Source organism: Dermacentor albipictus, chromosome 7 (genome assembly GCF_038994185.2).
Source record: "Dermacentor albipictus isolate Rhodes 1998 colony chromosome 7, USDA_Dalb.pri_finalv2, whole genome shotgun sequence".
In the NCBI taxonomy this organism is placed as follows: Eukaryota; Metazoa; Arthropoda; class Arachnida; order Ixodida; family Ixodidae; genus Dermacentor; species Dermacentor albipictus.
In genome coordinates, this window is record NC_091827.1 from 6,622,471 (window position 1) to 6,640,217 (window position 17,747).

Here is a 17,747-nt window from a genome sequence, read left to right on the forward strand (position 1 = left end):
ACTATTACTACAAATGGCAGTGTTAGAGTACCAGTTGCAGTACTAATAGCAGTGCTACTAGTACTTACTGACACAAGCACTACTGCTTGCATTAATGCAAAAGTGCGCACGTGTTTTTGCCGATAAACTCTAACAAAAGTGTGACGGCCAAGAAGTTAGCAAGGAAACAGGCTTTCTTTAAGTGTATATATATGTTCTTTCTGCACTATACGTACAGTCCACGTCAATGACAACGGATCCATATACAACATACTTTTTGATATAACAGACTGTTCTTCTCACTTAGTTTTGGTTTGCCCTTATTATCAATGCAACCAATTTTGCTTTTAACAAACCCAGCTATAACCTATCAGCTACAACAGACAAATTTCAGTGGAAAATTTTGTCTACATAATACAAATACAATGCGCTTTGATGCAATGACGTAAGTGTGGCAGTACACTTCACGCAATTATTTCTGGCTGCTTGCTGAATTTGTGAAAATGCCCTTTTTCTTAAGCAATGAATACACGAGCAGCAAGCTTCCTGCAAGAGCGTGCCATGCAATGCACTGCAAGCAGAGAGTTTTTGTGTCGACCACGCAAGCAGACCCCCACCGCCTGATGCTGTCGACTCAGTTCCAAGCAAGTGCCGAGGGTATCTCTAGGCTTAACCAGTTGCGAAGCGAAGCCGTAGAGTATGGCGCTTCAAAAACAACTGCTGACCATCGCAATATGTACCGTTTTCAGAACGCTTTTTTTCTCCTCACCTGAATTCGCACAAAAACTAAGATATGCTGTTGTTCACGGCATCCACACTGCGAGAATGAAAAAACCAGTCAAAAACACAAAGGACAAGAGGAGAGGTTCACACCACAACGACTGGTGTGGTGTGAACCTCTCCTCTTGTCCTTTGTCTTTTTGACCGTTTTTTTCGTTCAAGTATGTACCAACCGGCCCAGATTTCAACCCTTCTGCAGACTGCGAGGCCTGTGAGGCAGCTGAGCCATCTTGCATGCAATGCAGCAGCAGCCAGACAGGGGCTCTGAGTTGAACTTGCCTCATAAGGTGGCTCTTGTTGGTGCTACAGGTTTGACAGCGGTCGTCACTTGTGCAAGACCAAATTGAGGCATCAGTTTATAATACCAGCCACTGTTTTGCATGAAGAACAAAATGTAGCTGTTTTCACCATTAACAGCAGCGATGCGATTGGGCTGGGCAGGTGTCACAAGTGTTAGCCAGCACATCACATCTGCAGATTACTTTCAAGATACGCTGCACAAACTATGCGTTTGCTGAATACAAGACACCCCTGATGCCCCCATAGATGCTTTGCCACTTTCCTCCTTTGTGCACGATTCGGCTCACCATTGCACGCTTTCACTCAAACGTACAGCATACGGTGTGCGGAGACGATGTTATCCCCCTTGGACTTTATATGGAACATCATAGCAACCACGATGGCAGAAATGCACCCGGAATGTCCATATCATTGCTATTGCAATTCTACAGGAATCGCACCGATATGCTCGTGCGTGACATGGGTTCACTAAGTGAAACATCACTCTATCTTTTTTAAATTTCTTACTGAATGAACAGGTGCGTCTTGCACACCGGTGCGTACATAACAGGTGCATCTTATACACTTTTACAAAGTTGCGACTTATAGACCAGAAATACGGTAGTTATTTACTTTAATTTTGATGTTTTTATCATTTTCACGATCGTGAAGTTCCGCCATTTCATAATATACCGCGACCCTAATTTTGGATAGAATGCGCTTGGGATGTAATGGACATCTTTTGCTGGACTACCACAGACCGTTGTAACGAGCGTACACTGTATACAGTATAAGTATAAGGCAACAGCTCAAATTGAAAATCATTACTCGTATGCAGTTGTTATAATAAAGCCACTGCTAGCCATTGTGGCTCGAGTTCCTTACTCACATACCAGCTGAAAGAAATGTACATACATAAATTGTTGTAAATAAAAGAGAAACAATGCATAGGTAGTTATATACACTAGAAAAGACAAAACAAAGCAGTATGTTCTCACTGTTCATTGAGGCAATTTTGAAATAGCGTTGCATGATTGCTTAGAATTAAAAACTAAATTCTGGGTCTTACATGCCAAAACCACAATATGACTATGAGGCATGCAATAATGAGGGACCCGGATTAATTTTTTGACCACCTGGGGTTTGTTTATATGCACTAAATGCACAGTTCACAAGTGTTCTTGCATTTCGCCCTCATCGAAACGCAGCCACTGTGGCTGGAATCTATTATCATGGCAAGTTGCCCCTATGCTACCATGGCAAGTATTGCTTAAAATGCTACATTTGCTCTCTACTCCGCAGCCTTAAGCCTTTCAGTTATATTTATTTCTGCTGCTTATTGCAGCTGATGGTTCTTGCACAGTTTTGTGAAAACCACACTAAATTGACCATCACAAGGGAAGTTTGACAAAGGAAGTTTGTCCTACTAGTTTACAATGTCGTGAAATAAAGCTTCTGGGAATCCTCATGTCCCATGACGCACTCCAGGAGCAAGCTCCTGTAGGTTTGGGGAGAGGAGGGGAAGCCTTCCCATCATGGGCGGTGCATGGGAATTGCAAGTGCCACTGAGCATTTCACATGAAATTCCTCCGACATTGTCAGACTATCTTTGGTACCCAGCAAGCCGTGAGTGTAGAAGGCTTTGCCACTGCTCTTGTTTTTCAGCACATGGTTAGTCAACCATGTTTCTGCCGTGGGCTGTACCCCTAGCTGGGAAGCCGGAAGCCTCTCTGTACCTAGTGTATTATACTTTTTGAGGGAACCCCCAGTGGTGTAAACTATAGTTAGCTGGTCCGCTCGAAGCGTTGGTTGCAAGCATAATAAATGCTTTCCAAGTCTACACGTGGTCATCGTTCATCGTTTCCTCGAGCTTGTACAGGACCACGGTTGATGGGCAGGTGCGGCATGCCGAGGTGTAGCACTTTTGGCACACTCTTATCCCTACAAACTGAGGTGATCATTCATTCATTTGAAGCTTCACAAATTTGCCAACAGAATGTAAATAAATTGTTTACGACGGCCTTTTCACTCAATGGTCAAAAGGCAAAATATCACTGAAAATTTACAACAGCACAACTTCACGAAATGCTACAGCAATGCCTGATTTTAGTTCATAGGGCATCACCATTGTCTGTGCTTTCCTTGGCTTCACTTTGTTGTTACTATAATTGACAAGTGTCACAAGATGTCACTAGCAGCACTACTGTTGCCATGTCAGACATTCCACTATGTTAGTGTGTCTCCGCTATGTTAAATCTCCTAGTAAGCAAATTTCAAAAAAGCATGAATGGATACTCACAGACTACCACTCTCCACCTGAGTAACCAGCTTGCAGACGAGGTTTTCATACTCCCTGCGGAATTAGCAAATAATTAACAGTTTAACAAACAACAATATTTAAACAAGTCAGTCAGTCTAAGGGTACATGTTTAACCAATGAAGCCCAACAAAAGTCTACCAGCCAGATGTTATTGGTTTTTGGCATCCTATGGTCTTTTCATACTACAAATGTGCTGTGAAAGTGCTTTATTATTTCAAATGCTATGATGGTGTACTTTATTAAGTATGCCGGGCCATTATGGGAGCCAAATCTGATGCATGTCCTCAGAGGTATGCTATATTTCGGAATGTCCTAAAACGAAAAAGCTTACTTTGAATAGTAAAATTAGGCTTTATACAGGCCTACATAGCTTCCTGATGGAAAAATTTGCACTTTAGCAGCACTTATTGTTTTATAGGGAGGTGTTTTTACTACCCAAGTGTGTCACATATGACTTCGGCAGGTGCCGGGGAAGGGCTTTGGTGCTTCTTTACAAGATGTGTGCAGTGCTAATATAAGAAGTGACACTGATATGACATTTTACGATGGATTCAAGTGTACCAGACTAAAGTATTCAGCACTTGGTTCTATGGCGGTTGAAACATTAAACATAACGGCAACAACTGCGAAGAAAGCCAATTTCTTACACTATAATCCTGTTGTACGATTTGCTAGGCAACTATTTTGTTAACATTATCTGACCTAATACGAGATGGGGGCCACCTCTGATTCCCTAATGCTAGTTACCATATTTTTGTTGCATAGCTCATCTCACTTGCAATATATGCACCAACCTTGTCCTTTTCTGCTTCCTCGCACCTATATTGCAATTTTAATAAAATTATGCCCAAATAATCTGTTTTTATATAAAATGTTCAGAAAATGTCTTAAATTATTTTTTATCTATCTAAATTTTCAGCTACATTGTTTGCTACTTCATCGACTGTGAAGACATGACATTGTTGGAGGCAAGAAAGGGGCCAGGAGGAATAGTAACAACGTTGATGTGATCCTTATTATTTCTTTATACTTGCAACTATCTCTGAAGATTTTTTAGCCAGCAAAACATATTTTGCCTAAAAACAGGTAAAAATACATTGTATGTGCTCCGAGAACAAGTAAACACTGCTCACATACACATAAGTACAGCGTAGTTTATAAAGTCCACCTACATTCATTTTCTTGCGATGCTATAAAGATTCATTGTAACATATATGCAATGTCATGTATTCATCATTTATGACATTCTCTTCTAAATCTTACATACAAAAACCAGCTTGAGAAGCCAATACTGAGCATGACAAAAAATAAGCATGGTGTGCGCACAGGAATGCCTGCTACGTTCAGCACTTCTCCAAGTTTGGACATGAATAAAGACATCATGCAGCTGACAAAAGACTGCAATGTGGTAATCTTGGCTTGACCTTTCTTAGTAAAATGGCATGTTAAAAAAAACGGTATGTTTCTTCTTTAACTATTTACAAATGAAAATGGTGCTTCACTTTCAAAAGTACACTGGGCACTAATGGGCTAGGCCTTCAACGATAACTGGTCTGAAAACCTTAATCATGTTTAAGTGCTAATTTGTAAATGGCCTTATATAGAAGCTGATAAATAATAATAAATGTAAGTTTGGTAGCAGAATATCGCAGGTATATTTAACCTAGTTATATTACCTGCAACAGTTCTAACTAACTGGAGAAGCACCATATAGAAGTAGGGTATACAGAGCTAACTGGTAAGGGTTATTGAGAATTCTACACGCCAACGAAAATGAAAGGCCAATGTTGACACGAGTGATATGTCAATGTGTTCCTTTCCACCCTCTGTCTGTTAGCCAGATTGAATTAACCTCTTGAAACGTAATTAGCTGCAGGTTACATCCCCCAAATGCAGGGCCATCCAGATGGATTCAATTTACATCTAAGAAAAAATTCATTACAATCTGGTCAGGAAAATTAAAGGAAAACGCAATGTTCTTTATGCATAGAGCTACAATACAGATTTCAATTGGAAAATATTAGACACTGCAAACCACATATGGTTATGAGAAACAGACCAGTTCGAAAACTCAGCAGAGGGCTGGCATACCCCCTCGCCCCGTCTCTCCTCTTAATGCACTGAACCTCTGTGGCAATTACTTTTTTGCACTGTTGTTGCACTGCTCCTCAGCTTCCACAGCTGCAGACATTTCCTCGGCAGATGCGGCGAGTGCGAGTTTCTGTGCACATTCCAAACAGGATGCCGGCACCTGAAGGAACAAAAGGGCATGCAATGCACAAAGTCAGTGCTGAGAAAACCAAAGTGAGATTAAATATGAATAGCTGCAGCCGTCTCCCACCTGTATGATCACCTTTCTGTTGTTTCTCATTTACAATGTGCTCAACTGACCTGACGCCCATGTGAGCACAGTGTCATGTATAAAATGATGAAATATGTATGGGCATGCAAATATCAAAATATTGAATAAATACGTATCGAATAGGAATACTTAGCATCGAATATTGAATCAAATATGAAAAAATGATATGAACATGCATTTATTGGCAAGTTGGTATATTTTAACATGATGGAACATTGCAATTACATTGACATTGGTAAAAAAAAATTTAACTAGTAAGTCGTTATACTAAAAGATTGTGTATTTGGCTCATGGTAGCTTTGGAAAATTGAGTAATTTCTGTTAGTAGTATGTTTTCGTCAACCTGTGCCTTATTATACCGCATCAATTTCCTGTAAACTCATATGCATTTGACCAGTTGTCACTCATCACATTTGCTATCAATCAATGGGCTCAAGATTGAGGGTGGAACCTGCAAAAGGGTGCACCCTCGCTGTTCGCAAGCCTATGTCCCTTGCTGCTGAGAGGCTGGCTTTCCTGAAATACTTGTGCATCCAGTGGCCAAGCGTGTTATACGGGTGAAATTTTGCCAGCAGCATGAAATTATCGCAAAATTTGGCACAAAATCAGAAACCCTATCTTAGATTAGATAGAAGTAAAAGCTAAGAACCATGTTTGCTCTTACACAGCCAGCAATATATTCGAATACCTAGTTTTCGAGTCGGATACGAATATTAAAAATATAATATTCAATAATATACAAAATTTTTGAATATTTGCACACCCCTAGAAATATGCTTGCTCCCAAAAAGGAATTACAAAACCTTTTTATTTCGCTCTGTTTAGAATTGAGAAAATGGTACAGTCAAACAGTCATAACATAACATAACATAACATAACATAACATAACATAACATAACATAACATTACATAACAGTCAAACTCATATGTAACAAACATGGATATAACACATTATTGGATATAAGAAAGTAAATATGAAATATTTTCCATCGATATAAGCATTAACAAATATTGTTTATAACGAATGTATCTTCCTGTCGGGTGCAACTTTGCTATAATGAGGTTCTACTGTATTTCCAAGTATTCAATATTTTGGACTTTTTCTTGATTATCTGAATTCAATTAAAAAACTGCACTATTAAAAATATATAATTCAATTCAAGGGTTTATGTACAAAAACTATGATCTGATTATTAGGCCTGCTGAAGTATGAGTCTCCAGATTAATTTTGATCCGTTTTTGCATTGAGTCCCCGTTGGAATGCAGCCACCACGGCAGGGGAAGAACTCGTGCAAAGTGAAAGGAAAGAATTCAGTAGCAAAGTGCATTGGCAACTGAGCTACCACAGCTTCACTATTTGAACACCCCTAGTTTACGGACAAGCTAAATTTCTCCATTTTCAACAAAGTGGCACTTCTACGACCGATTATTGTTTCCTTTCTCTTTTTGTGGATGGGGGAAATAGCACCAAGACTCAACCAGAACGATAGAAAATGACATGAGTCTCGACAAACATCTGATGACTTATCTTGAAAAATGTACAATGTAGGTGAAGACGGGAAGTAGTGCACAAGAGCAGAATTACTAGGGGTGTGCAAATATTCAAAACTTTCAAATAATGAATCGAATAGCGTCCTCTTTGATTCGGCCTTCGAATCAAACACAGCAGGACCTTGTTGATACGTTTTTAAAGAAACCATGTAAAAAAATTAACTGACGATTACGATACTTCCTAATGCGAAATTTGAGTGCAGCTCTATACATGTTTTCATTTCATGTGTCAATATTTTGTATTATAAATATATATAGGTACATGGTTTATATTAGGAAGAGAATGCTGTGAGTAGTGTGCTTTGTTTCCATACAGATGACACAGGCTACTATGGTGCCATATTGTAGCCATCGTCGCTGCACAGCTCGTCTTGCATGGCACTATGCTTTTCTTTTCACGGTTTCGTTTCACCAACAATGAGAGAGGTCCTTCGTCGTGGGGAAATCGTGCCACCAGGGTCAGCGGCGACAACACCCAAGGGAGTGCCCCATCGAGCCTTACTCATAGCCACTCACCATTGCCCCTTGCAGGAGCAGTGATCCCCGTCACATAAGCTGGTACCACGAACTGACCTCAGCAGCTGATGCCACAGACGAGCATAGCCCTCCCCACCTCACGCCACCCTGTCCCTCCCTTGGAAACTGGTAGGTTTTAATCGACGCCCACGTTTTTTCAGAAGCTGCGCCAACTGATCTGTGCAACTTTCTTCGTTTATTGCAAATTTCGATAGCTTGTTGCAATGAATTGGTAGCTTGTTGCAACGAATTGGTTGCCTGTTGCAACATGCGAGAGACAATTTCTTCCTGCACCACTATATTTACGTGACGGCTACGTTCAAGTGCAACTTAAGATAAGGGAATATTACAGAATGCTGCTGTACCAAATGGGAACATAATACATAGGAGTCAATGGGATTTAGGGCGGGAACATGAAAACACAACGTAGCAGCCTGGAAAACGCAACAGTGAGGAACACATCAATGGGGCCCTACTGTAGTCACTATTTGTAAATGCAAATATTTTTCTAACTTTTTTCGATTATTGCAAAGCATCAACTGCACCCAATTAAACATAGAATTAGAGCAAAAGTATGATATACTTTCACCCCAGCAGGCGTAGTATAGACATCTATGCAGTATAGGCAGTATAGTATAGACAGTTATCTGAAGAAAGTGACACTTGGAGACATTGCAAAGCGGGTCCATGACGCGTGGAATGCCCTCCCACAGATGGTGGTTCCGCAAGCCTTCAAGAAGTGTGGCATTTCTAATGCATTAAATGGAACTGAAGATGATTTTCTGTGGTCGGTAAATAGCCAAAAGGAGGTGTCCTTGGAATCCAATAGTGACTAGCCGCTAAGATTCAACTGGGTGTGTGTGTGTGTCTGTGTGCCTTTGTATGTTCCATAATATTGTTTCAACACAGCACGCATTGACCCAGGTTTCGTTACTTGATGTGCGTGGTAGAATCGGCACCAAGTTATATTTTTTTTATATATTTGGGTGGTAATACAACTGCACATTAGAATCGGTGGCACGGTAGAATCATACAAATATGGTGAAACATGACACCTAAACCTTCATAACGAACTATGTAATGACAGTAGCTTGCCAACTGGAAGAATACTAGGGTGTGAACACTGTTTTATATTAATTGTGATAATGACTGTTCATTAGTCAAAAAGTACTAGAAAACTATTCATCAATATTTGATTAGATTTGGTTTCAAAAATCCCTTTTTGCATACTCATAATAATTACAGACTGCAGGCAACTGTGCTGCGATGAAACAAAGAAATCTGCCAGTCATGATCAGTGTTTATGCTTATTTCCTATGCCCTTAAAGTCATACAAGCCCTAACAATCTTTCTAAAAGCCCGACAACCCAGTAAATAACCCAACTTAAATCCAATGTCAAGCAACAGATTGATAAGTTGAGCCCACACAACATGGGTGACTGAATACTACATTGCATCCCACATTGAAAAAGTATGATTTATGCATATAACCACAAGCAACACACACTTACAAGAAAGGTTTATGCATATCTTACGAATCGTACACATGCTTTTTAACGAATCGTTTCAGGTTTTATATGAATCATGTAATACAAGTCTTATGCATCTCCTTATCCTTTGCCATTTCAGATTTTTTTCTGCACTGTTAGCAGTTTTGTGTTTCTGCCCTCATGAATAGGCACTATGCATCAATTATTCTCATGTCACAATTGTTGCAGGTTCCTCTGTAAGGAGGTTGCCTGTCTTATCAAACTGCATGCAATGCACGCAGTAAGTACCCAAATTATTACGATCACCATTAACTGATCTAAATTGCCTTAGGATGTGATATAACTACAACCGTTAGCAAATCATGTTACCCTGTCCGATGACTACAGGCTATGCCAGTCTTTCACACATCCACCGTGTTACTTGCTCTTCTATAGCGGGTACACGTTCATTAAAGGAAAGAGAGAGCACCATATTTACCTGCAAAATTCTTTGACACACATAATGCTTGCAACCCCCTACATTTGCCATCAAAACTCAGAATCTTTTTTTCTAATTAGACAGGGAAAATTTTCCCTGCATTCTTATCGTACCCTCCAACTTCACATCGTTTCCACAGAAAGAAGTGAGGCCATTATGCAAGTAAAAATGTCCCGTTTTCTCCAATGTTTGTCATCATCTGCCTTCCTGAAGGGCGCATGTTTAGGCCAGCTGGTACATTAAGTTCAAATCGCACAATACACTCAGGAGTGAAAGAATAGATTGAGACAGTGTGGCATCCCAAACATGTGACAATTCTGCACCTTAAGCGCCAGCTGGATGGTCTCGAGGTGCTTCTGCAGCGTTTCGAGGATGTGCTCCAGGAGCCAGATGATGGACGGCTTCTCGGAGTGCCGTGCCCCGACCAGTGCAGGCCACAGGGATCCCAAGAATGGCCAGTCACACAGGACTAGCATTGTTCGCTGCTTCTTTCCGAGCAGAGTGTACAGGGCGCCCTTGAATTGTTCGTGCGTCACTTCGGTGCGCTCTGGTGTCAGCAGCTGCAGCAGTCCTTTCAGGAGCAGAGTGTGCGAGCCAGGGTAACTGTGCACACAGTTGCCCAGCACCTCCTGTGCTTGAATTCGCACCTGCACCCAATGGTGGAGCACGTGTTGTACAAAAACCAAGCTCAGCATTTCGTGCAGGCAACTTACCTCGCTGTAGTGGCTAGTGGCAAGGCGTGACAGATCGAACATCAGGTCCTGGTGTAGCTCCGTGAAATAGCTTAGATGGCGGCTCAGAACACGCATCTGCATGCAAAAAAAATCGGGACACCGTGAAGGCAGACCGGAACACATTTATCAATTGAGTCAGTCGAGTAATGGGCCGGTGTTAGAGTGGAACAACTGAACAACAGGTGACCTGATTCGTGTAGTACAGTAAAACCTCGTTAAACTGTACTCACTTAAACAGTAGTTTCGTTTTAAAAGTACTGTAAAAGCTCGTTAATTCGAACCGCAAGGGGAAGCCGCTTCAGTTCGAATTAACGAAAGTTCGAACTAACGAAAGTGAAGTAGAGCAACAGTACACTGCGATTTGGAAGCAGTAGGGAATGTCAGAAATTTGGCGTGTCAGAAAGTGATGGCGTGTGCCGTGGGCACACGCCATCTTCAAGTCGAAGCTCTGGGTCCGACTGTGCCACACCACCGATGTCCACCGAAACGAACGTTAGCCGAGGCTTAACACCATCACAATGAATCGCGACGGCCGATACCTCCTAAGCTGAAAACAGAAGTATACAACCGATGAAGACTGCCGAGACAAAGACGCCGAACATGTGAAGGTGGCGAAGGCCCTGATTCGTTGGTTCTTGATTGCAAGCGCAGCTGCGACGTACTTGATTCGCTGTGTTTTGGCGTTTGCCGTGCCATCTCCGCACAGCATTAGCAGCTGTACAAGATTTGTAAAGCCTCCGAGATTCACAACGGGCAAGAAGTCTCGGAGGTTAGGTAGAACGGAGAGGCGGCAGCCGCTGCTGCCTTCTGGCTGACCCCGCGTCGGTTAGATTTTTTTGCGATTTTGCCTTCTCTCGCCGTTCTTTCCGTTTAGGAGGCAATACAACCTTGTGTGTAGGCAGTAGGCGCGTTTCTCTGGCCGTGTGCCAGGCGAGTGTAGTTCGAATTATCCGTGAGGGAACCTTCTCGCGTTCGAATTAACGGACTTTTTTATACATAGACTTCTGTGGAGCTTGGCCGGACCAAATCGTACAGTTCGAATTATCCATAAATTCGAATTATTGAAGTTCGAATTAACGAGCTTTCACTGTAGTAAAGTCAAATACCCGACTCAGTGGCCATTGAACATGATGTGTTTTGCATCCGCATAAACCGTACCAGCTTATTGCATACGTATCGGTTAACACGTAGTGTTCCCATTTTTTGTCGTGCAAACATGGCAATGCATCGCATCCATCGGGCGGCCCGGCAGGACAACAAGCCTGAGAGATCAGAACAACGGCCTCCAAGTGCCCTGTGCATTTGCGCATGCAGCCACATCAACATCATTTCGGCACCGTGCAATAGGATAAAGAGCTGCGCCAGAGAGCGTTGTGGCATCGTGCGAACAAGGACTACTGTCATGCCAACGCTCGGATAAAAAAGATGCCGGGTGCTCAGCATAGAAGAAAAATTGGACGTAGTTGATGCTATTGAATGTGATACGAAGAAGTTGGCGCTGGCATGCGACAGGTATCTACTGTTGACCACGGTGTGTGACATTTGGAATGCAAAGAAGTTGCTTGGCAGCGCTGCTGCGACCGTGTAGAGATGTCGGCGACGAGATTCAACTCTTCGCCATCGTTGCCTCTGTTGCTGAAGTGTCGACTAGCGACAGTGATGAGGACGACACAGAAAGTGACAGCACGGGCCATTCAGGCCTGACAGTGGCAGAAGCTGCGCGTTACCTTAGCCTCGTGAATGCAATTGTCGTGACGAGAACAGCACGCCGCAATGAAAAAAGTGCCCCACAACTTCTGCAATATTGCCACCTGTGTGCACGGAGAACATGCAACGCCAACGAGGAATCTGCCATGCGAGTGTTTGCCAAGAAGAGGGGGCTGGCTGAAAAGCTGGCTTCAGTAAGTTTGAGGCCACAGTGTTTGCTGCTAGGCCGCCGCGGCACCAAAGAAAAATAACACCCTTGTCACGCGAGGTGAATAAATACTGCATGTCTTTTTCCGCTTTCATCACACTCTTAGTATCGTCTCATGCTATTTCGGTTAAGCAGTACTGCTGTTTAGTACGTACTTTTTGCAAGCTCCGGCCAACTACGGTTTAACGAGGCTTCAGTGTATTAGGTGAACAAAAAGAAAAAGAAAGTAACAACACGACGCCTCAACTACTCAGGAAATGTTATCCTACAACATCTGAAAGTACATAAAGAAGTGCTATTTGACACTATGATTTATGGACACTGACCAATCATCTTGCAATCTCACAAAAAGAAAAATTGCATCTGTTATATTATATAATTATAACAAAATAAACCCACGCCTGCTGCCTTGGCTTATAGGCAATGGCATTTTATTGATCAGCGCAAGCTCAGCAACTTTCCGTAGGTAGGATCAAAACGCATGTCTTCACATTACACGAGTGAGGCTCTTACCAGTTGAGCTACTGCGATGCCATTTTCCTATCCCCCTTTGGGGCACTAGATATGACCCTGGAAGTGTTAGCGTGTGGCATAACTCACGGCCATGACAGTGGATGTAGAACATCATTTCTACCACAGGCATCAGATAGCATGTGAGCTTTGAGTAAAGGCTATGAGAAAAAAAGCTTAATGCGATTTATTTTGCAATCCTCTCAAAGTCCCTAGCTCCAGCACAGCAGTGAAAACAAGTCTGTAGCAGCAGTACATGATTGCAGGAGTTACAACTGTTCTCAAGTAAACCATGCGGTGCTCTGTCATGGCCAGTCCTCATGACCAATTCTCATGATCTATGTCAAGACTGCCTGTGCCAAGTTAAAGTGATCATGGGCCTCGTCAAGCCATTCTGTGGCTTTTATACCTTTATGGCCCTCAACATGGGTATCCTTCAAATTGTGATGCTAAAATAAAGTAAATATGACGATCGATGAACTCGCCTCTTGTTGCAGCTGCGCCCTGTCCACCAGTAGAGCTCGGATGTGTTGCTTGTGCCTGGCCAGCTGCAATGAGAAAGATGGCGAGACAGCGATGATTTGTATGCGCTGGTTCTGTAATATGCTAAAGTTATAAATTGGCTTTTATAAATTTGTATTTATATTAGCTTTACTTTGATACTCTGTTTCTTTTTACTGACTTACCACTTTCTACTGACAGCCTCCATTCATGGTTTGAAAAGGAAAGCACAAAAGGCATGGACACAAGATGATCAAAAAGGACAACACAGACACTGAGTGAAAACTGAATGCTCGCACTGAAGAGAAACAGAATGAAAACAAGAACTATCTGCACATGCTCTAGGGATGGCAATGCCAACCTGTCAACCATGTACACACATGTTCACTCTTGACAGGTTCAAATATGACAATTTGTGTTTACAAACGCTTATCAAAGGCTGACAAACATGTGCTACTGAAATCAGACATGGCAAGCCTTAACTATATATCCCGTCCACGGCGGCCACATTTCGATGGGGGCGAAATGCGAAAATACCCATATACTTAGATTTAGGTGCACGTTAAAGAACCTCAGGTGGTCAAAATTTCCGGAGTCCTCCACTCTGGCGTGCATCATAATCAGAAAGTGGTTTTGGCACGCAAAACCCCATAATTATTAAGCCTTAATTATAAAATAAACTTCTTGCCTTTGTTTGAATAGAACTTTACTAGTACCTTCAAAATTGGGAGTACAATTACGTTTGCAACAGTGGGACAAAAGATAAGGTGGTGTTCCACCTGTCACGCACGTTACCACAAGCTACACCTTGCAAATATTTTAAACATACCCTGTTCTCCAAGCCCTTCTTGACAATGTTGAACCCCTTCCACCGAGTATCGAAATCGTCCTTGGGGATTCCCCAGAAGAACATGAGCTCATGGTAGATCTACAACGAGAGAGGAGGCATTGCAGTTGAAATGCACAGTGTGTGATGCTTGGCTGGGATTTACCTTGATGATCAGGCAAAGAGACTTGATGTCATCCTCATGAGTCTCCAGGGTATGGTCTGCAAAGCCAACAGTCCATGAGCGCTAGCAGTAAACCAGACACCACGTACCTAAAACTTTCCGCATAATGGTGGCTATGACTTGTCGCACGTTTTCTCCAGATTTGAAGTCCACGGCTGCAAGGTGAAAATAATAATAAAATACTTAGAAAACAAGCACAAGTGATAAGCATCGGTGGCCAAATGCGAGTAAAACAAGACAGCCCAAGCCCTGAAATATTGACACCTGCCCTACTGTGCAGCAATATCTTATTTCCTTTAACACACAGTGCCAAACATCGCTTTATTGAAGGAGCATACAATGCGAAAATAGCTTCATTATATCTTATAATTGTAAATGTGACTATAATAAGGGGTTCACTGTTTGGCACACCACCTCTAATTTTTTCCTATCTTACAATTTCAGTCTGTAAAAATATTTTTGAGGATTCCAGTCTTCTTAATTATTAATCTACAACAATAATCTATTTAATTAGTATGTTATAACCACTGCTAATACCCATGTAATAAAATCATACAGCATATACTTTCAAAATGGTCACTGTGTGCTTCAAGACCACTACTCATTCACATTAGAAAAACATATTAAAAATTGCATTTATTTTTCTTATACAACAAATTGGGCAATGGACCCTAAACTAAAAGCTAGAAAAGTGTAGCTTTAGTGCGCCTGAGGACCAACATAAGTAAATACATGGCAGAGCAACAAGAATGCAGTCAACAGTCAAAGTAATACCAGAATACATTCATACAAGATTACACTCAATCAAAATAGCAATTGCAAAAATAAACATTCACATATACAGGTTCACACCTGAAAACAGTATCACAATATCTATAATTTAACGAATACAAGTTGAATACATGAAACATTCAAGAAGTCCTTCTTAAACAATTTACACAAACAAAGTTTCAGAGTAATCAAGGTACACACCAGTACATATTGGCACATTATTGTAAACTGCAATAATTGACTGCCTATGTGTCCGATTTCTCCTCACAATATGTCCAGTAACTTAATACAAAATTAACTAAGCCTGTCCAGTACAGACACATTTTGGCATTCCCAGTTAAGAACAGTTGCTCTACATGATCCAACTCTACAATGTACAATGGCCGGCCGAAGCAAGGACTCAACAAGAATGACTCAAGACTTGCATTGTATTCCTAGGTAGACCTTGTACTCGAAGTGAGCAGGAACTTTTGAGGCAAGTCTGCAAGGAGGGAAGAAGGCAGAGAAACAATTAATGATCAGTATCAAATGAGCATTACTTGGCATTAGCAACCACTACAGTGTTTGTACGTACGTACGTACACACACACACACACACACATGCATGCATACAAAAATAAATAAAAATGAGACAAGAAATGTACACAACTATGAGAACGTACTATTAATTTACAGAACTATAGAGATGTGGTACTAATTTTCAAATTATATTTATTTACAGGTGGACTATATGTGCATTGCAGTGAAAATACCAAGGAATCAAAACCAAAGCAGCTCTAAGAAAAAACAGCTCACTCACTATTTGATGTGCCTGTGGCCCATGTTTCAAGAGACTTTTTTTTTTTTTGCAATTGTGAAAGTAATAGCTTGCTGACACTGCCACCATTACTGCAGTTGAGCCCACTTATAACAATATCATAGTGTGAAGACAATCCCACTACTATAACCAATAGTTGTTACAATCAGGTTGCACCAGGTCTCCCTTCCACCCTTGTGTTGACGTCGGCGCCCAAGTCCAGCAATAAGTAGCGTTATGCGACAAATGTGTGCCGTGTGGGTTGCATGGCACAAAAGCAGATGTGGCGAAGGCATGGGTCATGCAGGAGAGTGCGGCATCTTGCATTTTCTTTTCCCCAAAAATTTTGCAGTTTTTCATTTTTTTTGGCACACACACTTTACCCAGTAGCCAGATTTAACTGTTACAGACAAATTCACTTATAAGAATATTCAAGCGCAAAGACAATAAGAAAATCCCATTGTTATAACTGATAATTGTTATAACCAGGTTGTCATAACCAGGTTGCACGAAAAAGGCAGAGGGGACAAACATCCAAACATTTTATTTGACAGACAGAAGTGCAGTCAGACCCACTTATAGCACTACTGGTTTTAACAATACTCGGACATAACAATGAGATGCCCTGGCACTGTGAACTTTTGAGTGTGTTCTACGATAAAATAGACCACTAACTACAACGTTCTCATGCCGCATTACTGGCTATAAGAATTCAATGTGGCTACCGAGTGTCTGCGCTGAGACGAAAAACTCAATATACAGGGAAAGAAGAAAAGAAAAGCAGCTGCCGCATTCACCTGTGTGCCACATACTTTCACCACACTTGCCTTTGTGGCACACCTTCGTCGCACTGCCCTGTGCAATGCCCTACGCATTGCCCCTCTCCTCTCTTCTCTTTCAGTATGCAAAAAAGAAGTGAGGGGTGCAGACAGGACACAAGAGTAGAGAAGTCGACAACACGAACGTGTTTTCATTTCTACAATCACCCACTGTTACCGCTTCTCAAATCAAGTGGCACGAACACTATGGGCCCCATGAGCAGAACGTATGCTTAATGTTTGTTCTCCTACCCCTTATACAAACCGAGACTACGTGACCAAAGAGTGTACAAAATTTTTCACAAAGCCTTCCAATAAATTTAAGTCCTGCAAAGTTTGTATTCAGTGCATCACCACTTCATATTGTTCTCCTATGTGTTTTCGCTTACAATAATCCTTTACAAAATACACCATGCTTTGTTCTCTTAATGAACGTATGTAAAGATAAAGAAAGAAATATAGGCTGGAAGTGTTCTTCACTGAAAAAAAGTTGGTGCCTCAGCTGAAGGTCTCATCACAAGGCCTAAAGTTAGGTCAGAGGCTTAACCTAAGCAAATTCATGACTCAACAATTGCACAACCTAACCAACCTCAGACCCAACCTAATGTAAGCCAAGTCAAGCACTGGTTTGACTAAACACACACACACACATGAAGAAAATCAAAGCTCACAGGTTGATTGGCTCCCCAGGCCAAAGGGGCAGCACCAGGCCTGCTCCCAGAATACAATCCAGGACCAGGTTGAGACTACGCTGCACCTCTTCCCTGGAAAAGTGTATCACCAATCAAGAGTCCTGAACTGAAAGCAAGTCACACGTGTCTCAGGCACGCTTTTATTTGACCCAAGCGCACACAAATACACAGGTTGTCACTAAGTAAACAAATATGACCACCGAATATCAAAAGTATGATCAATAGATCCGAGTTTAAGATGTATT

General features: G+C 41.7%; 1 protein-coding gene across 1 annotated transcript in view; it reads right to left on the reverse strand.

The window, feature by feature from the left end:
- LOC135916476 (proteasome activator complex subunit 4A-like) overlaps positions 1-17,747 on the reverse strand; it is a 119,909-nt gene that overhangs the window by 45,850 nt on the left and 56,312 nt on the right. Inside the window, exons 18-27 of the mRNA XM_065449841.2 lie at positions 17,482-17,574; positions 15,622-15,677; positions 14,515-14,580; positions 14,408-14,463; positions 14,245-14,343; positions 13,400-13,462; positions 10,469-10,564; positions 10,079-10,402; positions 5,500-5,609; positions 3,338-3,391 (exon numbers count right to left, since the gene is read on the reverse strand). Coding sequence (XP_065305913.2) covers positions 3,338-3,391; positions 5,500-5,609; positions 10,079-10,402; positions 10,469-10,564; positions 13,400-13,462; positions 14,245-14,343; positions 14,408-14,463; positions 14,515-14,580; positions 15,622-15,677; positions 17,482-17,574 — 1,017 coding nt within the window. The remainder of the gene's footprint in view (positions 1-3,337; positions 3,392-5,499; positions 5,610-10,078; positions 10,403-10,468; positions 10,565-13,399; positions 13,463-14,244; positions 14,344-14,407; positions 14,464-14,514; positions 14,581-15,621; positions 15,678-17,481; positions 17,575-17,747) is intronic.